The sequence below is a fragment of the Mchenga conophoros genome, linkage group LG13 (assembly GCF_057382185.1).
Source record: "Mchenga conophoros isolate Kocher_MC1m ecotype Shallow Benthic linkage group LG13, M_conophoros_male_GT1.1, whole genome shotgun sequence".
Taxonomy (NCBI): domain Eukaryota; kingdom Metazoa; phylum Chordata; class Actinopteri; order Cichliformes; family Cichlidae; genus Mchenga; species Mchenga conophoros.
The window spans coordinates 14,374,724-14,395,718 of record NC_140538.1 but is presented as its reverse complement, the minus strand read 5'-3'; the positions used below and the strand labels follow the sequence as shown (position 1 = coordinate 14,395,718).

Here is a 20,995-nt window from a genome sequence, read left to right as displayed (position 1 = left end):
GATGCAGCAGTGCTTTTACACGGGAAGGCATTGCCCTCTAGTGTTGACATAAAGTATTACATTTTAGGAGTGCCTGAAATACAATATGAATCAGTGGAAACACTGAAATAATTAACAGTTTAGTGATACAGATTTAAAATCAGTTTGGAGGTTCTGTGAAATAATACGCGTGATAAGGAAGAGAAATACTGATTAAATAGGGGTATACTCAAAAAACAAGAAAGTGCATGAGGACAGACTATTGAGACGCTACTGAAAGATTGGCTCGTGTAAGAAAAGAGCCTATGGGGTCTATATAATAATAACAATGAGCCTATATGGAACACATTCCTCTTATTCACTGAGTTCTCACTTGATGGACTACACCAGAGTTTGTGCATGCTTTAGCCCAATTACCACAAAAAATGTACAGTCCTCATTACGGCTGACCTTTTCCAAGGCATAACATCATATTTTTCCTCACCACCAAGCAGCCAGTGGCATCCATTCATTTCACAATGGTATGAAAATGCATTTTCAGAGACTTTAAACTTGGCTGACTTCGGTAATCCATCACAATGAGCATCACGTCTGCATTTATTTTTGTCAGAGTTAACCTTAATGTTAGGTGGTGATGGAGTGCAGACTTTCCAAGTCAAGCTGCACTTAAAACTGTGTTACTATGCAACTATAATGTAACTCTGACAAAAATAAGAGCAGACATTATGCTCGTTTTGATGTATTGTCTTGCCAGAACAAGTTTCAAGTCTCCCCAAGTTGATGATTGGAATGGAAAAAAAAGGGAAACTGTGGCACCAAAGAAGGCAGAAGACATTTTAAGAAGTAATAAATAAAAGCATAAAATAATTGGATAATAATTAGGTAGTCTCTCGCATAACAGACTCTGTCTGTCAAACACATAAAAGAAAAGAAAAACTGGAAACAGGAAATAATAGTCAGTAGTCAGAGATAAGAGAGGGGGAATTTGTGCAAATACAATTTCATTTCAGCGCACACATACTTCCAGTACTGTGGACAAACAGAGAGAAAGGGAAGTTAAGATGTAACTCTCCTTAAAACACTTCTCCAATACATATAACCAAGGACTCTAAAAACAGCTTGATGCTCCACATCAATCGGAAATTGGAGAAAGAATCTTAGATAATTAGGGATGATTGCAGCAATATATGAGAAACTGAAATTTATGCAAAGAGTTTCTCAGGGGGGGAAAAAATCAATGCAGGAGGCAGTGTGGTGAAAAAAAAATTTGCAAACCACTTTCATTTTTATCCTTTAGCTTAAGACTATGGTATGGTAAATACAATGTTCTGTGTATCTGCAAAGCAAGATGCAACCCTGTGGTGACAGAAACTGTTCTGAGTTTTCGTCTGGGTTTGTATTTTTTGAAAGCAGGAGATAATGATGTCTGGTTTCCGAATGTTATTTTCTAGTTTATCAAGAGTTTTGTGATTCAGCCTCAGTCTGTCTTGTCCCCGGTCCCGGTGTCAAGCCTGTGAGTCTTAGTTTTGTCTCTGTGGTTATCTTACTTCCTGTTTTACTTCAATAGTCTCCTAACACATTCAGTTTTGCTTCCCTTGTCTCATTTGTCTAGATTAGTGTCACCTGTGTTCACACCTGTGGCCTGTCCTCTTGTTACCTCATGTGTATTTATGTCCTCAGTCCAGTCAGTGAGTTTATGTGGTGTTTTTAGAGTGCTACTTTTGGGTCCTCTCCTGCCTGCTAGACAGCTGCAGTGATAGAAAGATATGTTTTTAATACTTAGCTTATACTGATAGCTCAACAATCCTGTATGACACTCTGAAGGAAAGGAGGCATTCTCCTGAGATGTTCTCTCCTGAGATGGTCTCTTAACTCCTCAACTTCTTGTATTTATTTATTTTCTTTTGTGGATTACAGAAAACCAAAGTGTACTGAGTATCTGTCAAGGACCGTTATAGTGATTTATGAGACAGTACCTGATCCAGGTGTGCCCACTTTTCATCCATGGCTCTGTCACTTGGCCTCTTCTCAGGTACAATGAAAATCTCTGCTGTAGTTGGTAGCCCTGGAAGCACTGTGACCAGGAGCTGATCCTCACTGATTCCAGTGACCTTTTATAATAACAACAAAACCTCATTAAAAAAGGTTTTTGAACTGACACACTTTGAGGTGATAGTGTGCACTACGGCCCTGAAATACGATCCTTGGGGGTCATCTGTATTAACGAGTAAATTCTTTCTGCTTTCTGCTTCATATATCATTTGCCTAAGCACCAGTCACTGTCGAGGTATAATGCACGAATCAAGTTAAACATGCAAGTTCAATATGACAGTCTTTGGTAAAGGCCAGAGCTTTTAGTGCATTTGTGCCGTAACCAGAGGTCTGCTGTCAGTTTCTTGGTGCAAACTGTGGTCATATCTGACAAGACAGAAGGTCAAAGTGAATGTTTCATACTGAGGGCTACTGTCGGATATATATAGAGCTCAGTATCCAGGTCTTTTACATAACCCGCTGCTTTGATCACATCCCCACAGTGTCTGAAAGAGAAAACCAGGCACATTTAACCACAGTGTGGCTCTTTTTTACTAGAGGTTGTGGTGTTCTCTCACCGTCATTCTCTTCTTCACAGAGGCAAAAGGCAAGTGTCATAGCAGCACTTTTACTGCCCTTTAGTGTTTTGACACGTTCAGTTGAAAGCTTGCGCTCGTAATAATGATTTCGAGTGATGCGCTATGTCAGCGTTCAGAGCGAAACGACTAATTACACAGCTACTGAGGTTAAAGACACTGCAGCTATTGGAGTGAAACACTTGACAAGATCACATGCATACATTACAAATGTAGCGTAACCAAAATCTTAAGTGTTATCAGCTCACTAGACAGTGACTAGAGTTTTTTTCCCTCCTCCACACTAGTGTAAAGCTGCTAATTGCCAGAATCTAAATGAGATTTCTGAAGTTTAGTTTATTCCTACTCATGTTACAGCCTTTATAACACCAGCAGCTGAAAAACTGACCTGAACCATGCAGTTTTTCACAACTCTGGCGATGTCCTCTCTCCACTCAGACACCCCGGGGTTCAGCTCATCCAAATTAGATGAAAATGCCAACACGTGTGAGCGGAAATAATCTGAAATATAGGCAGAAATCTTCTTACTTCATGAAAAATAAACTCTTTAAACAATTATCCACTTCACACACTTCAAATAACCCTTACACTGACTGGCAAAAGTGTCGTTTCTTGCATATATTTTTTGGTCTGGTGACCTTCTTATTTCATTTTAGAATACATTGTTTATTCCTGTGCATGCATCATTAGCTGCAGCTAAATCCTCAACTTTGTTTATTAGCTGCTACAAGAAAAGACAGTCGGAGTGCCAGTGATAAAATGTATTGATTGTACTACTGGCAGAATGTAAAATGAACTGCTTCACACTGGAGATCTGCTATAGCGCTAAGTGTTTTATTAGATTCAAAGAGCAGCCCCAGGACTTCTCAAAAATTGGTATTTTCATTAAAATTTACATCTTTTTAAATGTTAGTAAACAATTTATATCAAAAAGAAAATAAATAGAAATTCTGTGCAGAGTTTCTGCTGTCTTTGTCTGTGTTACATGTATTTTTATTGTTTATGGTGAGGGTGGCACAGAGGTGCAGTGGTTAACACTGCTGTTTAGCAAGAAGGGCCTCGGTTTGAATCCACTGTGTGTCTGTGTGGTGTTTGCATGTTTGCCTTTTGCCTCCATAGGTACACTCCAGGTATAATTTCCCCCCACAGCTCATGACATGCATGTTGATTGGAAATTCTTTGTAAAATTGGCCACAGGTGTGAGTGTGAATGGTTGGTCCTCTCTGTGCGATATTCTGGTGGCCTGTTCAGGTTACACCCTGCCTTTCACCCTGTGATGGCTGGGATAGGCTCGAAACTTTAATTGGATAAGCAGAAGAAAATGCATGCATTTAAAGTTGAGTGATGGGTCCTGTTCATGTGCCAGTTCCATATGTGGTACAATTAACTTTGCAAACTAGCATAAAAAGTGAACGAAATTTAAAGAAATGCTCTGTCATTATTTATAATTACCTTCATTTATACTAGAAAAAAATAGCAGTGTCCTGGCCAAGAAAGACAACAGTGCAATCATAAGTTGCATAATTTAGTAGCACATACACATTCAAAACTATACACACATTGTTAATTGCAAGCAATAAAAATAAAAATAAAACACAGAAACAACCAAAATTCATAAAGTTGATTGTCTGTAAAAAATGAATATCTTTGTAAAAGTAATTGTAATTCCAGAAACAACAGGCAAAACATCTGGAGCCTGAAGTAAATGCCCCCAAGTCATTAAAAATAGAATTAAGTTCATTAAGTAAGAACAGTTCTTACTTAATGAACTGGTCTCACTTGCTTACCCAGGCTTAAACTTGGATCATAGAAACACTGCAGCAATGCTTTTATGTTTTCTGGCACATCTCATAACCCCTACAGAGCTTTCACATGATCAAAACTGTAGTTACTAAACTAAACAATTTCTACTGCAACACAGCCAGCGTCCTTCACTCATGAATGGCACGAGATGTGGCTGAAAGAAGCATCACTGAACCCTTTTTTTTGTGCTGTCAGAAGCCATAAAGTTTTCAAGTTATTCACTCTCAATTTCTAGAGGCAAAACAATTATCGAATGGCTACTTAAGTGCATTAGGTGAAGAAAATGATGGTAACATAAAAAAGATACATACCATAAACTGATACCCTCTTTTGATCTTGATGGACAGTGTTGCCCACTGAAGCCTGAACAGTAACAGTGTGAGTTCCCTCCTTGGAGAAAGTGAAGGGCATTGCGCCACTGAGGGTCACAACAGGCTAAAAAGGCATAGAGGCATGAGATGAGATGAAACGGTCTACTATCTATCATGCTGCTCAGTAAACAGGCGGCATGGTTTAGTAGGAGAAAGTATGGCTTACCTCCGTTTTGTTATCAAACCACCAGTAATAAGTGACTGTTCCCACATCACTGGGCTGTAGCACTGTGGTAAGGTTTACTGCTTTGTTCTTGATGACCACTGACGGAGCAGAAAGCTGGACCTGCTCGAGTTGACCTTTAGAGGGAAAATACAGAAACTCCAAAGTCGTACCTTTTGTTAAAATGCGTAAACGTAAAGCTTTCATGGTGCTCCAAATTTCAAGAGAAACCACGTATTTGATCACACAGTATTCTGGCACAACAATGGCGGCCTGGAACACATTGACAGGCAGGATGGAGCTGAATGCGCTTCAGGAGTGGTTTGACAAGTGTCTGCAGATGTTTTGATGTTTTTGCACCCATGAAAGTGCCACTATTGGAATCTGTTATAATGAGGTAAATTCAAGCTGACCAGTGGCGCTCTTTTCTGTCAACAAGGAGACAACAAACAGCTGTCTTTCACACCCACGCTGGATGAATGACACTCAAAGCTTTTTTTCTTTTTTTTTCGGTGAAGTCTTACTTTAATGAGCCGATCTGAACCCGCAGAAGGAGCGTGAGTGCATTTTCAAACCACTTTTTCACTCTAAAGGTTCAAAAGTCCAAGTGTTTTGATCTATTTGAAGGCTGGTGCAAAGTTAGCTGTATTATATACGTGTATATTCCAGCTCCATATTTTTAGTTTTGGACATGGCTTTGCATGATTCAGATTTCAAAATAATCCTCATTTATCTTACACTGGGCCATGGTGTAGACCCTCAAGCTGTTTTAGCTCCCTTTAAGCCAACTTTCGTCTGATGTAAACAATTAACAGAAGGTTTGAACAGCAGGTGGGTGGGGCATCTGTGAGCTAGAGCTGTATTGCCTGAGCTGATTGTATTAAAGATGTCACTGACATCATACAACACCAAGATCAGAAAAAAACTGTGTGAATCATGTGAACTTTTAAGGTTTAATATGAGCATTGCATTATGAATGATGCCTATAAATCTAGCATGGAAGTGGAAGTGTATGCATTATATGATTTTGTATGCTTTAGCAGGAGCTTATCCAGGACAAGTTACTTTTTTTCCACTCACAGGAGACATGGAGGTAGAGCACGATCCTTTCAAAGCCCAGAGCGTTGTTTGCTGTAGCAGAAACTTGGTAGATGCCAACTTTACTGTAGATATGCTTGACCCCGTCGTCGATGGAGCTTATATTCACATAGGATATAGTGGTTCCATCACCAAAGTCCACTGTTATACTTGTCATGGAGCCAAGACCCTTGCAAAAGAAAAGAAAATACTGTCACTCACGCTGTAACCTTGGTTGTTTGTCAGCATTCTCGCTGACACACAACCGTGTGCTTTTTCTCTAATATCTACTGGAATGAGATCATGCTGTAAATCATGTCACAGCATATTTATTTGATGTGCTGCTGCTCGGTCCTCTGTGATATGTTCATGACAGCATCTTGGTATACAGTACACCAATAAAAGAGCATGCACCCTAAAAGCTTCACCCTATAATGTAAAGTACATGGGTTTTTTTTTTCTTAAGTGAACTCAGCACCTCTTCCAGAAACACCAAGAAGGTGACATTCTTTCCCAAAGTTGCTACCAGCGTTCCCTCATTGGTGAAGAGCTGGAGGCCCTTGGGAGCCTGACTGGGACACTTTTGTCGTCTGGGGCTGTACTTTAACAGGTTTCCCTCGGTGCAGTTGTTAGACAAAGCTCTGTGATATCTAGAATTCGTAAAAGAAAAGAGAGGACTTCTAAAATAAAGGACTGTCAGACACGGCATGAGCATAAAAGCAGGCACAACCCATGTAGACAGTGGATACGACTGTTTGTCATATTTAACTGCTGTATTAGGTGAGTTTAATTAGCCTGTTATGAATAGATATTAATGCAAACAGATTTATTACTGGATATTTTTTTAATCATATTTCCCACATATGTTGGCTGGTTTAGTCTTGTTTAATGACTAGTTTTTAAGCAGCATGTGACGTGATGTTCAGTGTGGTGGGAAGCCTGTGCTATACAGCTGGCTTATTTTGGCTGACAGTTAAATAGTGGCAATAAATATAAGCAAGCCTCGCTCTTAATCTGAAGTAAGAAAATCAGAGGTTTGATCTTTTTAATTACCTAAACTCCACACACGTCTCTTTCAAGCATGTTTTCCATCTGTTTTTAACCTTGGAAATTACATTGTATGAAAACTACTATTTTAACACAACAACTGGTGATTCATGAAGGCTGATTTGAAACTAACTAAAAACATTTGTGCATCTGCTGCTTGTTTTTCTGGCATCATTTCAATCTGGTTCTACCAGAAATCTCATCCTGTGAAAACTGCCACCAAGTGCTAGCTCGGTGGGGGATATTTGATCTCTCTACTATTGATGGTCTTTACTGTGCAATGTAAACTGCATTGACAAATAAAACTTGAATTAAATCAAAAACATAATGAACAAGTGACTCAAGCATACCCTGTGGTGTTGAGAAAGCTGTCCCCTGCGATGCAGTCTCTAGATGTTGCTGAATGAACAAACCAGAAAGCTGGAGCACAGGTGCCATCGATCTGCCTCTCGAACCCATAGTCGCTGTTTCAGTAGGGAAAAAGACACTATTATCAAGATTACGGATCGTTTATTTATATATTAAAAAAATACCCAAACCCCACACCAAAAAAAAAAAATAAAAAAATCAATAACTACATGCATCCTTCAAACAGAAATGTTCTGGGCTAGAGAAAAGTCCCCACAGCAAAGCAGTATTTGAAGTTTTGATGTTTTTGGGGGGGTTGCATCAAATTTCTGAGGCAGCAAAAGCATTGTCTGTGTTAACACAAACACACAATTATAATACCTCTGCAAAGTATTCATCAGTAAGACTGATCTGTCAGAAATCTTTCATCATGATCAGGGAAACACTCTCTCAGGAGCCAGAAGTCATCTAGTAATAAAGTGGTGTTAAGCTTGTGTTATATTAGTTTGTGCTGCTCAATCAGCACCGGTTAGATGAGAAAGATAAAAGAAAGGATGAGACAGTCTGAAGTGATAAACAAGTATCGAAGCAATACTTGTTAGACATACAGAAGTAGCTAATAATAGAGTGTAGAGTGAACCACTACTGCTATTCATTATGGAAATCTATTCAAGGGCACTTGAATCATGCAGCAATGAACCTGCTTTCATGTGATTGCGAAGGCTGGGCACCCACATTTTTCTTTATCTCGTGATCATGTGGTGTTTAAACTTTTTATAATTGAGATTTTTCATACTTTTGCGATGCATATTATCATAAATATAAGTTTGGGTAACACCGTGTGGTAAAAGTGACGTGATAAATGAACTGCACAATATACTAGGAAGCAGAAAAACATCTGTGTTCGTGAAACTTTTTTTTATTATTATTATTACCAAGTTATGTCCTAAATTTACAAAAGAACATGACTGAAATAGGAATAACAAGTAGTGAATTATAAAATAGATCTTTTCAAATACTGTTCTTGTTGTGCCTTAGGTTTACTTCACAGACTCTGCCTCTGGAGATTGATAAAGTGTTGTGCATTGGATTTAATGAAGTGAAAAGAGTGTAGCTGCAGAGAAGGGAACTCACCACTCAAAATCCGCCTCTGTGCACAGGCAGGAATCTGACATCTGGGAAATATACTGATCTCTGGCCTTGACACATCGAACGTTTGCTTTCAGTTTTTGGAAGATTCTCTTCATTCCCATGATGCACACTTCACCCTGTGATTAATAATGCATCATAAACATTTCAGAAATTCTTTTTTTTGTTTCTTTTTTACCATCTTGCTTTTATTGTGCAGCTAAATCAAAGTGATTCTCTTGGCTTTAATCAATGGATGAATCTTCGCGTTATCATTAGTCAAATAGCAGAAAGACCGCCTTACCTCATTGTGCAACTGCCACGTCAGATAGTCGTCAGATGTGCACCGCTGTTGGAAAATGGACCGGAAGTCGATCTTGACGAGTTGCCACTCAGATCGATGACTGAAGTGACCGAATATTCTACACAAAAAAGTCAGAAAAGCCAGAAAATTAATCAAATGTGGGGTAGATTTGAGAAGAAATATGTGAAAAACCTGTAACTCCACTGATAATAATAATAATAATAATAACAATACACTGACTCTAACCCATGTTCTGCAGGAGCAGAGAAACCCTTCTTCTACATCTTGGCTGACGAAACCCAAAATCCATATTAAATAAAATCAAGAATATTGTGAACTCTTCTAAGTCTTCATCTGGGTAAAATATAATTAGCAAGGACGGTAATTAACTAAAATGAAACACATTGAGTCTTCATGGTTCCTTCAAATCTTACGTCATTATAAGGGTGTCCTCTCCAGGCTCCCCCAGCACCCCATCAACATAGAGCGGAGAGGAGGTGAAGCTATATTTGTCCCAGTTTCTGCCCTCATCAAAACTCAGCCTGAGGGAGAGAACAATGGTTGGATCACAGACAGACCAGCCACAAATAGAGCTGAATTCTGTATGAAAAGCATCAGAGGGGAAGCAACCCCCCCCCCCCCCCCCCCCCCCCCCAAACTCCCTTGTTTTGAAGATTGAATACAGTCTCTAAAAAGATGTGGTGCGTCCTTGGAGAGCCTTACCATATGTGTCTAATTGGCAGAGGTGTGTGTCGGATGGCCACCAGAGATCCTCCTTGATTCAGGAAAAACACACTGTACTCTTCCTGAAAAACCTGCAGACATAATCAGCTCCACTTCATAACTCCAGAGAAAAATTCAAGTCTGCACAAAGTACAAGAACATGCATGTTCACACCTATACAACGAACAAGCAGGAACACACAAGAGTCTCAGCTGTGTGAATAAAGGAAAGCATCAAGCGAGCGTTGCTCTTATTGTTGATATTTTTTTCAGACTTAAGCCAATGGCAAAAAGTCTAAATGCTCCTTTTGTTTTATTTGTTTTAAAGATCAGATATGCACAAGGCTGGCTGTCAAACTTCACGCCTTTGTTTTTTTTGTTTTGTAGGGGTTTTTTTTGAAAATGTGACTGCAGCAACAGCAGCTGAAAACTGAGGAATAAAAGTTGGCAATGAAAGCTCAGATTCCCTGTTTTGTTCTCTTCTTCTTTGTTCAGATAATAGCTCACTAAAGTCATATGTTTTAAAACTTTTGTTCCGTATTACACTCAGTGAATAGTCATGGGGAAGACGTCACTGGTTTCTTGAATGGATAAAAAGACTCAAAAGGAAAACCTGATTATACTCAACAGAGTAATACATTCAGAAAGCACTACCTATCGAGATGAAGACATTGTACAGGTACTAATATCACAAAATGTACCCATAGCCCTAATCTAACAGTTAATGTAATGTACCTCTCTCCAGGTGTTCCCAGCATCAGATGTGATGAAGATGCTGACATTAGCGTTGGTCAGCTCAGGTCCAACCACGCCTGAATACAAAAGATTTTTAATCTCAATTATTTTAAGCATGTCACGTTTTCAGATCCGATCGTTAATTCAGAACCAACAAAAAAGTGCTTTTGTTAGTCGTTCCACTAAAGAACATGCAACAGATGTGCAGGACAAACAGATTTCCTTTTATATTCTAAATTGTTGTCAGCTAAGAAAGACAGAGCTGGAATTGCATCTAAAAAAAAACAGATGTGACTGTGTGCTGAAGGATGTGAGCAAAGACCAGCATTAAGGCAGAGCGTAAACAACAGTATGGATGTGCAAAATAATCAAATATCGTCTCACCTGATGCTATTATGATTCCTGGAGCTGAGTCTTTGCTGACAATGTTTCCCGAGGTGTAAGGATTCTCTGATACGTGAAGGTGCAGGTGCAACGAACAGTATGGCTGCGAAACGCGAAGGACATTAGTTTTCCAAATCAAAATGAAACGTTAATATAGATCAGATCTATGCGCAGGAGATGATGTGAAGATTTGATTGTTATATACATGAGTAACTCAAAGCCCATATTTGGGTTGTAAAAAGACACAACAAGCATCAAAAATAATTACAACAACTAAAAAAAAACATTTTAGTTGCAGCTGTAGCCCAGTGGAATCAAAGCTTATGAAGCAATATGAGTCCCAACTAATGCTATTTCACATAGTGAGTAATGCTTAGTAAATATTGTCTTATTACAGTTCCCAAAATTAGTGGAAAATGGCTAGAGATAGAGATGCAGCAGTAGAGATAAATCTCTTACGAGTGTACGCTTGGTAGATTAAAAGGCAGTTTGGACGACAGAAAGTGTTTGTGGGACCTTTTTGGATTAAGTGCCTCTTTAGATTTAATTTATGGGCCTAGAATCTCTCTAAATTAAAAAAAAGTTTTAATTTTCCTTTAATTTGTCGTTGACTAAGTCTGCCACTTATGCTTGTGCTCCTTATCTTTTATGATTTGACTTTACCTACCCTGGTGGAATAAGAAACAATGTGAAGCTTTGTACTGATTTATTTTTTTTAAAAGAAAAGAAAGAAAAATAAAGCAAAAATGCAATAATGTGCTGCATTTTAGCACACAAACAAAAAGCTATCCAAAAATCTATGGTACAGAGCAATACAGTAAAGTCTGGTTTTCAAAGCATGCTGGGATGCTATGCAAAACGTGAATAAAAATAAAATCCAGAGATTTTTAAATAATTTAATCACCACATGTTTAAAGCTAGAACTTGATGATTAAATCATCTTCATAATATTATAATAACATGTGACTGACATGGAAAAGCAGGAAAATGTCAGGAAACACCAAAGGTTAGGCAGCAAGTAAAATGTCTATGTTGCACATTCAGTACTACAGAAATAATACTAAAACTTATATTGAATTTACAGAATTTACTCATGTCGTAGTTCCATCATCCAGTGTTTTACACCCTATTCGTTGCCACTGCTGCTAACATCTTGTTGCATGAATAATATAAGCCTCTACGGGACACAGACACACTCTAAAATTCAACATCTGAGTGCAAAACTGGAGTTTTTAAAGGGGATTAATGTAAAGAGTGGCCTGAAAGTGCATCACAATTTTTCGTTCGTGATTTACGATGATCAAGTGCTCATGCCTGCAGTCATTCCCCAGTCCCGTATAGATTTGTGCAAATGTTGCACCCCTACTGCGTACGCAGTGCTGTAGTAATACTGTCTAGAGAGAGTGCGTACATACATGTTTGACTTCATCTAAGTTCTGTGCCAGGAACTGAGCAACACATAAGACGAAAATATGAACCTAGTACTCAGAGCAGTCTGGAGCCTGAGCTTTGGCTCATAGGGATTACATTTACACGTTTGAGTATGACTTAAAATAAGGAAAGGTATGGTATGTTCCCTTTACTTGTAGTAATATGTATTGAATATAAATGAATACTGGAAGGTAAACCTAATCATAACAGGTCTCTTCACTTACTGCCACATTCAGAACTGCGTTGCTATGGCACATAGTTATCAGCAGACTTTGACCATGGTCTAGCATGATTCACTGCGGTATTTTTGCAAGCAGATAATGGAAATCAAAATAACCAAATGTACCTCTTGTCAGTGGCCCACTTACTTGCTCACAATAGACCTTGTTTCCTTGGAGATCGGTTGCTGGAGCCTGAAGAAGACGCCAGTCTCTCCCCTTGTTGTATGTGATATAAGTTTTCACTTGGTTCTCGACAACTTTATTTGACAGGAACACCCCTTTAATCCCGGCAACCTGAGAACATGAGAGAAGGAGAGCAGTGGGGGGAAAAGTAACAAAAAAGGGAGGAAAAAAATAACCGTAAATTATTCAAACTTAAGTAAAGCTGAAGACCTAGTTTGGAAAGGAAGAGATGTCTGAAAGTGATAGTTTTTCCTGACATGGAGCACTATTTTGGACCATCTGTAGGACTCTGCAAAATCAAAACAACATATGGCACAGCCCTGAGATATGTCTTCTTCTTTGTATTTATGTGCAGAGAGATGCAGACTCTCACCTGCAGCTATCACTTGAGCTCACATTTCTCTTTCATTTCCACAAATCTTTGTCAAAGTATGAATGACCATTTAATATCTTCTACTGGTCACTGCAGCTAAGTGTTTCTGGGCAGAGAGCAGCATAACTACTGCTGATGGCTATCTTAGCTTTCAACAACATGATGCTTTTACTGCTGGCTAAGGATGAGGATAATCTAGGCTGATGTATACATGTGCAGCTGCTGCAACCTCGTAGTAGATCTGTCAGCACAGATATAATATGTTCAGGGCACTAGTTAAAGCCAGTATTCTGCACTGTGCCAATGCACCATCACTGACTGTGTTTTCGAAATGTGTATATGAATGATACCTTATCTAATGACTAAACCTGTTAAATGATTTCTTGTGAAACTGTAATGTTGCATGAAAAAGATGATAAAGCAGCCATAAAGTAGATATGAGAGAAGCACCCAGATGCTGCAGAATGAATGCAGTGTAACATCTGTTTCATTATAGAAGGGGCATCTAAAACATCTCAGTGCACTTAAGGAAAACACAGCAGAAAATCCACAAGAACTCTTATGAAAGTTTTTGTCCATCTGTTGGTGCTTTACTTGTCAGAGTCTGTTATGTTGCTCAAGAAAGATCCCAAACCAGTGATTTGACTTTTGTATGGTACTCTTAGAGACACATAGTGTCTCCGTTAGCGCTCCCCATGTTGCCATCAGAGTCCTCTTATACTCAACAGTTTCAGTATATGGGTAAAAAAAAATTCAAGTGTTTTTCTGATTATTCATCTAAAAAAAATTAATTCCTAAGCAGCATCAAGTTAATGTTATTTCATGTAATTTTTTATCATTTTTTAAGGACACAAATACAGTCCCAAATTAGAAAACAAATTAAAAAAATCTAACTCGGTAAATATCTGACATTTTGACTTGATGAATGTGATGAAAGTTTGTGACTTTTTGATTTTCTGTCAAGCAAACCCTCTGTTGGGGCAAGGAACCACATTTGGTAACTTAAATAGACGTTAAAACTGGCTTCACTGTGAGGTTGTGGAACCATATAAACGTCTCCCAGTCAGTCAGCAAACATCAGGCTAATGTATGTGACACATAGTGATAAAAGTGCATTTGAATGCAATGCTCACTGGGATTGCCAGGCTTTTACCGTTGTACCTTTAAAAGCCGGAGAGCAGTCAAATGCTGGAAGTGGAAGCTAAATTGGCTAGTCATCTCAACATTTAGAACAACTATTGAAATACATAATGTAGAAGACTAAAGTCTGAAATACTCCCAGCCACTGCTGATTGGATACACTTAGACCCCCGGAGAGCAGTCATTTTGGTTTTCTACCTTAGACCCCCGCGGAGTCATCATTTTGCGTTTCTACCTTTAGTCAGTCAGTCAAGCCGGAGAGCAGTCAGTCAAATGCTGGAGTCATTCATATGACTCCAGCATTTGTTCCTAGGTTGTTACCTAGGAATTCTGGAGGGAGGGGGAGTGGGGGTGAGTGATTGAGGGGGTGGGGGAGTGGAGTGTTTCAGTTTGCCATCTTAGGGAGAAATCAACACATGTCCTTTGTATGTCCTTTGTTGCTGACATTTATTGATGAAAACAGTGAGATTGTGTCATATATATACCCAGTACAAAAAAACACCCAGTGCTCTGATTGGTGCACAATCATAGAGATGATTGTGCACCAACCAAGTTTTGGGTGGCCTGCGACCTAAAATCCAAGTACATTTGCAATGTCTTCCCATATCTTGGCAAGGACCCCAATCGTCCCACTGGGGAGAGACTTTCTGAAAATGTAGTAATGAGGCTGATGGAACCATTCCTAGACAAGGGCAGAAATGTTACCACGGACAATTTCTTCACATCGCTTTCACTTGCGCAAAAACTTCTTGGACGGAAAACCACCATCCTCGGCACAGTCAACAAGATTCGCAGGGAAATTCCTCAATCCACTAGACAGACAGATCGCAATGAATTCACCACTCAGGTATGTTGCAGGTCTTTTGTGGTTCTATGTTTATGTGTTTCATTGTGTGTAAAAGGGCTATGGAAATAACAATTTATCTTATTTCTTAGGTGTTTTCAACCTCTGCTGCCACGCTGACGGCGTATGCGGCCAAACGGAAGAAGACAGTCTATATTCTTAGCAGCATGCACAGCGTGGTTCAGACTGATAACACTACCAAAAGGAAGCCAAACACTGTCACCCTTTACAACAAAACAAAGTGTGGCGTGGATGTGATGGACCAGATGGTTCGGGAGTACACTGTCCGCAAAGGAACACGGCGCTGGCCAGTTGCCGTGTTTTATAACATGATTGACATGGCAGCACTGAATGCACATGTGCTGTATCAAGCATGCACCGGGACGAAGGAAAGACGGGTGGACTTCCTGGTGGAGCTTGCAAGGGAGTTGGCTCACTCTCATGTAGCTGCGAAGAAGGCAAGAAAAGAACAGTTGCTTCGGACACAACCCTCCACACCGAGCCCTGGAAAAAGGGCCACGTGTCAGGTCAAACACAGATGCAAAAAAAATCAGGCCACTGTGCGATGTGTTCACTGCTACAGGTACACGTGTGGTAAATGCAGACGACAGATACCGTGGCAGTGCCAGGATTGTGAGTGATTGTTGAAATGTACTCACTCACTTTTTATCATTATTTGTAAATATGTGTACAAATGGTTGGTTTTTTGTACTGTTTTCATCAATAAATGTCAGCAACAAAGGACATACAAAGGACATGTGTTGATTTCTCCCTAAGATGGCAAACTGAAACACTCCACTCCCCCACCCCCTCAATCACTCACCCCCACTCCCCTCCCTCCAGAATTCATAATATACATATGAATGACTCCAGCATTTGACTGACTGCTCTCCGGCTTTTAAAGGTAGAAACGCAAAATGATGACTCCGCGGGGGTCTAAGGTAGAAAACCAAAATGACTGCTCTCCGGGGGTCTAAGTGCATCCAATCAGCAGTGGCTGGGAGTATTTCAGACTTTAGTCTTCTACATTATGTATTTCAATAGTTGTTCTAAATGTTGAGATAGGTGTTGTCTCTAGAAATTAGTGGAATTTATGGCTAAAAGTGGTGGCACTATATTTGATCATATTTCCATAAGTCCACTTTGAGACATACACCAGATGCATCTAGAGAGCCATATTTGTGTTATTAAAAAAAACTCTTATAAATATAGGATAGTAGTAGTGAATAATACACTGAATGTTGCCACAAGTTCCTATAACATCATACAGTGATCCAGTGAGACATTTATCCCACTTTTAGTCATTTTCAAGCTGTGAAATGTGTGATTTTGGTTTTTTGATACCCTTATAGTATTTTTATTATACTTCAGTTACATAGTGTTATTATATTTTATTACTGCTAAAATTGATTTAGTAATTCAATGTTTATGAATTATTTAGTTTTCCTTGATTTTCACATGGTTTCATCATGCTATTTATTTTTTTGTTTGTAGTAGAGATATACTTCACTGCTACTGTTTTTCTTCAAAGTGGGCTCAGTATTGACTCAAAAAAAATACTGTTTTTTCACTTGAAGTATTCTGTTCGGGCACAACCTGTATTTGTGTGTATATGCATGCTCAGTTCAGTGTATGAACTCAAATGAACTTAGACCTTTGAAGAAAAGTATATATTTTTAGCCACATTTTGCAAATGTTGCCACCTTACAGCAGCCTGTGCCTGTGACTGGACAAGACTCCAGTCAAGAAAATGTTCAGAAAATAAAACGAGGAACCATATATGATACCTTCATTTACCTTCATTTGGAACATAAAATTAAAACCATATACTCCAATAACACTCTGGGGTTAACATTTTGAAGGAGCTCAATTAGTGCTCCATAAAGCATTCTTAAGTAGTAATGCATTAATGTCAACACACACACACAGACAGACTATAATAAATATATGAAATATATAAAAGGAGAAACTACAAAAAAAGCCACTGCCCTAATATTACAAAACCATGTAGTCAGATAAAAGCACCACCCCTGCAGCACATTCACTGCCTACCTCATAGAGGTCTATCATTATATTTCCCTCGGGACCTCCACTGCTCACAACGTCCTCCAGCATCAGGGTGAAGAATAGCCCTCTGGACTCAGACATGTACAGGTTGTAGGAATCATTCTGGTGCCAGTCCTGAATCGCTGCCACCACCTGGTTATCGTCTGTGCTGATTATCTGTAAGTCCTAAATAAGCAGAATTCATGAGTGGATGCCTCTGTGTGGATTACTTAACTACTCATTTGCCAATATGTTTCTTAGGAAATGGCTTAAAGAACAAGTAAGTGTAAATCCGCTTAGCGATGTGCACAAAGCTGCGAGCTAACAATTTGTCACTTCTTGACATCACTCAGTCTGGGTCTGTAGCAATTAGACCTAAGGCATTTCACGCTGTGCACTAAAAATGAAGCCAAGCTCCTTTTAATTTTACTGAATCTCTTATCCAGCATGGTGCACAAGATGTGCCCTTCCCAGAAAAAATGGTCACAAAATACAAGGCAGGATGGATAGATTTATTGAAACAACACTGCAGGAACTAAATCTCTCCTGTTGTTCTAACACAGTCTCTCAAACTGCTAAGCCACCCTGCTGTGCTTGCAGTAAATGGAAGTCAGTGCATTTTTGTGCAGATGCTAAATTGACATTTTCTGCTTCAGAACATTTTGGGGAGCCCTCGGGAACTCCAGATTTGCTTTAAGTAAATGTAATTTAGGCGAAGTAGATATAGATGAGAAAACTGAAAATCAGTGCAATGCTATTAAATAAACAGAGACATAATTATGCAATCCTATATCATTTTTCAGGAGATTAAAGCACAGAAAACAATTTAATGGATCCGTCAGTAAATAATACTGGAAGCAAACTTGATGAAAGTATTTGGAAATAATCACCCAACTAAAACTTATAATCATAGAACAAAATATCCCAGAGGAATAAATGTTTCATAGTTAAATTAATGTTACTTGTTCTTCTCAATCAAACACTGCATCCTTTCCAGTTACCTTACCTTTGGCAGAGTGTACTTGGGAAGCTTCATCGGGTAGAAAGCATTTCGTTTATAGGACACATAATGGACAGACTGGCCACCTACTGGCACCTACAAAAGCAGAATAGAGTACATTTATCCATAGTAAACATCCATAAACATAAATGAAGACACTAACTGCCCGAAGCTCGGGTCAAATAATTTATGCAGCCATCAAAACTCTGGGTTTGTTGCTAATTAGGCTGTTGTGCATCATGCCAGAGTGGCATTGTAGTAATACACAACGCTGCAATTTAATTTTTACCCCATCCCTTCACAGGATAATGGCCCCTTTTAGTTAATGAAAAACATGACTGTACATTAAGACAAGAGTGAACACATTGGTTTTACAGCATTTAATTGTCTTTTAATGAAACCAGACCTCACAATAAAAACCCACCTGGATAAAAACGTATTCATCCTGAACCACAAGGGAATCAGGGATGATAAACCCAGGAAAAGGTTTGCTCTTGTTTCCATCAGAGCAATTCTGAAGTTTACAAGTTATGTACTGCGATCCTGTGGGTAAGCAAGAAATTAGTGCTAAAAAGACAACATAATACAGGAACAAACAACCTTCTGTAGCCCACAGTAAAAGCTTAGCAGTGCCTATGCTCATAGTATTAAGTGAAGCATAGAAGCAAAAATTTGGAAGCCAATATTCTTACTAATAGATAAAGTAGAGAGAGCTGTCCCAGTTTGTTAACATCAGCCAAATGAAGTACTCTCTACAGAGATAGGGCATTAACACACAAGGCCCTTATGGAAGTGCCCCCCTCTCTGCATTGTGGCCAAGAAAGTCGAGCCGAGTGCGCCAAGTCACAGCCCAGCCCTTCAAAAATGAATAAGCTCGACTGTATGAAGACTTCATGTAGCCAGATGGGAAGAAGAATTTCAGCACTGACTACTTTCTTTGTTTCTCACTATAATAATAATATACTTAAATGAAATTATTCATATATATTTATTATATTAAAAAAAACATTGTTAAACTAAATTGTGATAAATCAATTTTTTTTTCTGTGTTGCTAAGGTAACATGTTGTTATTACTCACGCCCATCAGAGACGCTGATCTCCAGATGAATCATTCCTTGTTCTTTGTCCAAGCCCAGTCTGGACCTGTAACATCATGATAAACATTACTTTTTGTTTTATAATCAGTGTCTGTCCCGTGACCCTTAAGAAAAGTGAACGTTTCACATTGTCTGAAGAATTCCTCATTTATTTCTTACTCTGAAGCACATATAAGAGCTACAGGCTGCCTAAAAGCCCACTTTCGTCTGATGTATGGGCTTTGCTGAAGCCTCCTCATGAAAAAGGTGATATTAGCTCTGGGCTCATTGAGCCCCACCTCTTCTCTATAAGCCTACTGTGCTCTGACTGGCCAGCTTTCCGGTGCCTGTAGTGAGTTACCATCCTTTGCTTGTGAGCACTGCCTCCTCCTGTTCCTGGTGAGGAGATTCCAAGAGCAAAATGTAAAAACAGAGATGAACACAAATGTCTTGTTCTTAACTACAAATGGCAATTTCTCCAATCTACTCTCACATGTTCAAATTCAGTCTGGTATATGAGAAGATCTGCAGCAACAAGGACAGCAGCAGGGCATCTATGCTTCAAAACAGACTGGTTAAGCTAATTACCAGCTGACTGTATGATATAACACTGAAGTTTCAATCACAAGCAATATATGGAGAAATCTATATAAAAGAAATCTGTGATAAGCTTACTTAATCTCTATGAAGATGCAGGAAAAAATGTTCATGTCATGTTTGTAGCAATGGGTTTTTTGATTAATCATATTTGATTCTGGCTCTGACATGAATATTAAAAAGTTGTAAATAACAATGTACATTGTTTAGAAGGTTTACAACCTCCAGGCTAGAAAAATGAATCCAACACAAAAGTGTTTAAAAAACTACCGAGGCCACTTGAAGCGAGTCAGTCCCCACAGACTGCTATAGCAAAATGGCCAACTTAGAAGCAATAAAAACCTTGTTTACAGCCTGGCACAGAAAATACATAATACACTGTTTTTTGTCTTTAGAGGTAGTCTCCTCCATCATAACAAATATATACTGGGTCTTTATAACTCATCCTTCTGGATTCTGGACGTGGCTGCTTTGACTGATGTGTGCTGATGCAGCCTGCTGAACACTATAGTCACAGACTCAAGCCCTCCACTGTCTGTTGCTAGTGTCTTCTGGAGCATTTTCATGAAATAACCTGACTGACATTATGGCTGTGGTACAGCTTGTGCAAGAAGGTTTAGAAATTTGCCCTTTAGTGTTAAAGAGTTAAATTCTGGTATTTTACTAGTGTGCTACAAAACAAATTAGCAGGTACACATGTCTGTCCAGTAAGTTTGTGGTGGTGGTTTGTTAAACTTTTGCTTTCTTCTCTAAATCTGGTCTCTTCTGGGTCCAAAAACTAACACGGCAGCAGCCAAAATGAGGCTTCAAAACACAGAGCACAGAAAACAATGACATGCTGGGTACATCTATCTTTTATACACACATATGTGTATTTGGAAACTCCACGCTGCCAAACAGATGTGATATTGCTCCAAAGCACCTGGAGCTGCCCAGGCTTCCAGTTGGCCAATCAGAAGACAACAGGCTGTCTGAGATGAAGGACTTAAAGAGTTCAGAAGTAATATCAGCTTTTATATTATTTATATTTTATCAGATTTTTTTGGTGTGATTCCTCCAAAGCTATACAGACTGACAATAAAATATAAAGCAGCAAGCATTACACTGCATGCGAATTTAAGTTATGTATTAAACAGTTATTCCCAGTTATTCCCAGTAGTTCCAAAATCAAGAAGTTGTTACATTTAAATTGGAGTATTACTATTTTTTGTCACCACTAGTGCTGATAGTTGCTGCATATGTTCATGCAGTTCATGGTTTTTTTCATAAACTGCACGAGAACAACTAATGCCAACTGAGAAATAACTTATTTACATATTAATATAATTGTACTGACTTGCATACATTTGCAAAGGATTAAAAGTTAGTTTAACTTAAAGAACAGGCAGAATTTTC

General features: G+C 38.9%; 1 protein-coding gene across 1 annotated transcript in view; it reads right to left on the bottom strand.

Moving 5' to 3' along the window:
* LOC146560974 (VPS10 domain-containing receptor SorCS1-like) overlaps window positions 1-20,995 on the bottom strand; it is a 51,426-nt gene that overhangs the window by 6,296 nt on the left and 24,135 nt on the right. Inside the window, exons 6-23 of the mRNA XM_085296621.1 lie at window positions 19,006-19,070; window positions 18,351-18,469; window positions 17,933-18,022; window positions 16,933-17,112; window positions 12,488-12,634; window positions 10,689-10,791; window positions 10,305-10,381; window positions 9,571-9,662; window positions 9,282-9,389; window positions 8,848-8,965; window positions 8,550-8,683; window positions 7,418-7,531; window positions 6,499-6,670; window positions 6,024-6,210; window positions 4,947-5,080; window positions 4,721-4,844; window positions 2,995-3,107; window positions 1,956-2,090 (exon numbers count right to left, since the gene is read on the bottom strand). Of these exons, the coding sequence (XP_085152747.1) occupies window positions 1,956-2,090; window positions 2,995-3,107; window positions 4,721-4,844; window positions 4,947-5,080; window positions 6,024-6,210; window positions 6,499-6,670; window positions 7,418-7,531; window positions 8,550-8,683; window positions 8,848-8,965; window positions 9,282-9,389; window positions 9,571-9,662; window positions 10,305-10,381; window positions 10,689-10,791; window positions 12,488-12,634; window positions 16,933-17,112; window positions 17,933-18,022; window positions 18,351-18,469; window positions 19,006-19,070 (2,212 nt within the window). The remainder of the gene's footprint in view (window positions 1-1,955; window positions 2,091-2,994; window positions 3,108-4,720; window positions 4,845-4,946; window positions 5,081-6,023; window positions 6,211-6,498; window positions 6,671-7,417; window positions 7,532-8,549; window positions 8,684-8,847; window positions 8,966-9,281; window positions 9,390-9,570; window positions 9,663-10,304; window positions 10,382-10,688; window positions 10,792-12,487; window positions 12,635-16,932; window positions 17,113-17,932; window positions 18,023-18,350; window positions 18,470-19,005; window positions 19,071-20,995) is intronic.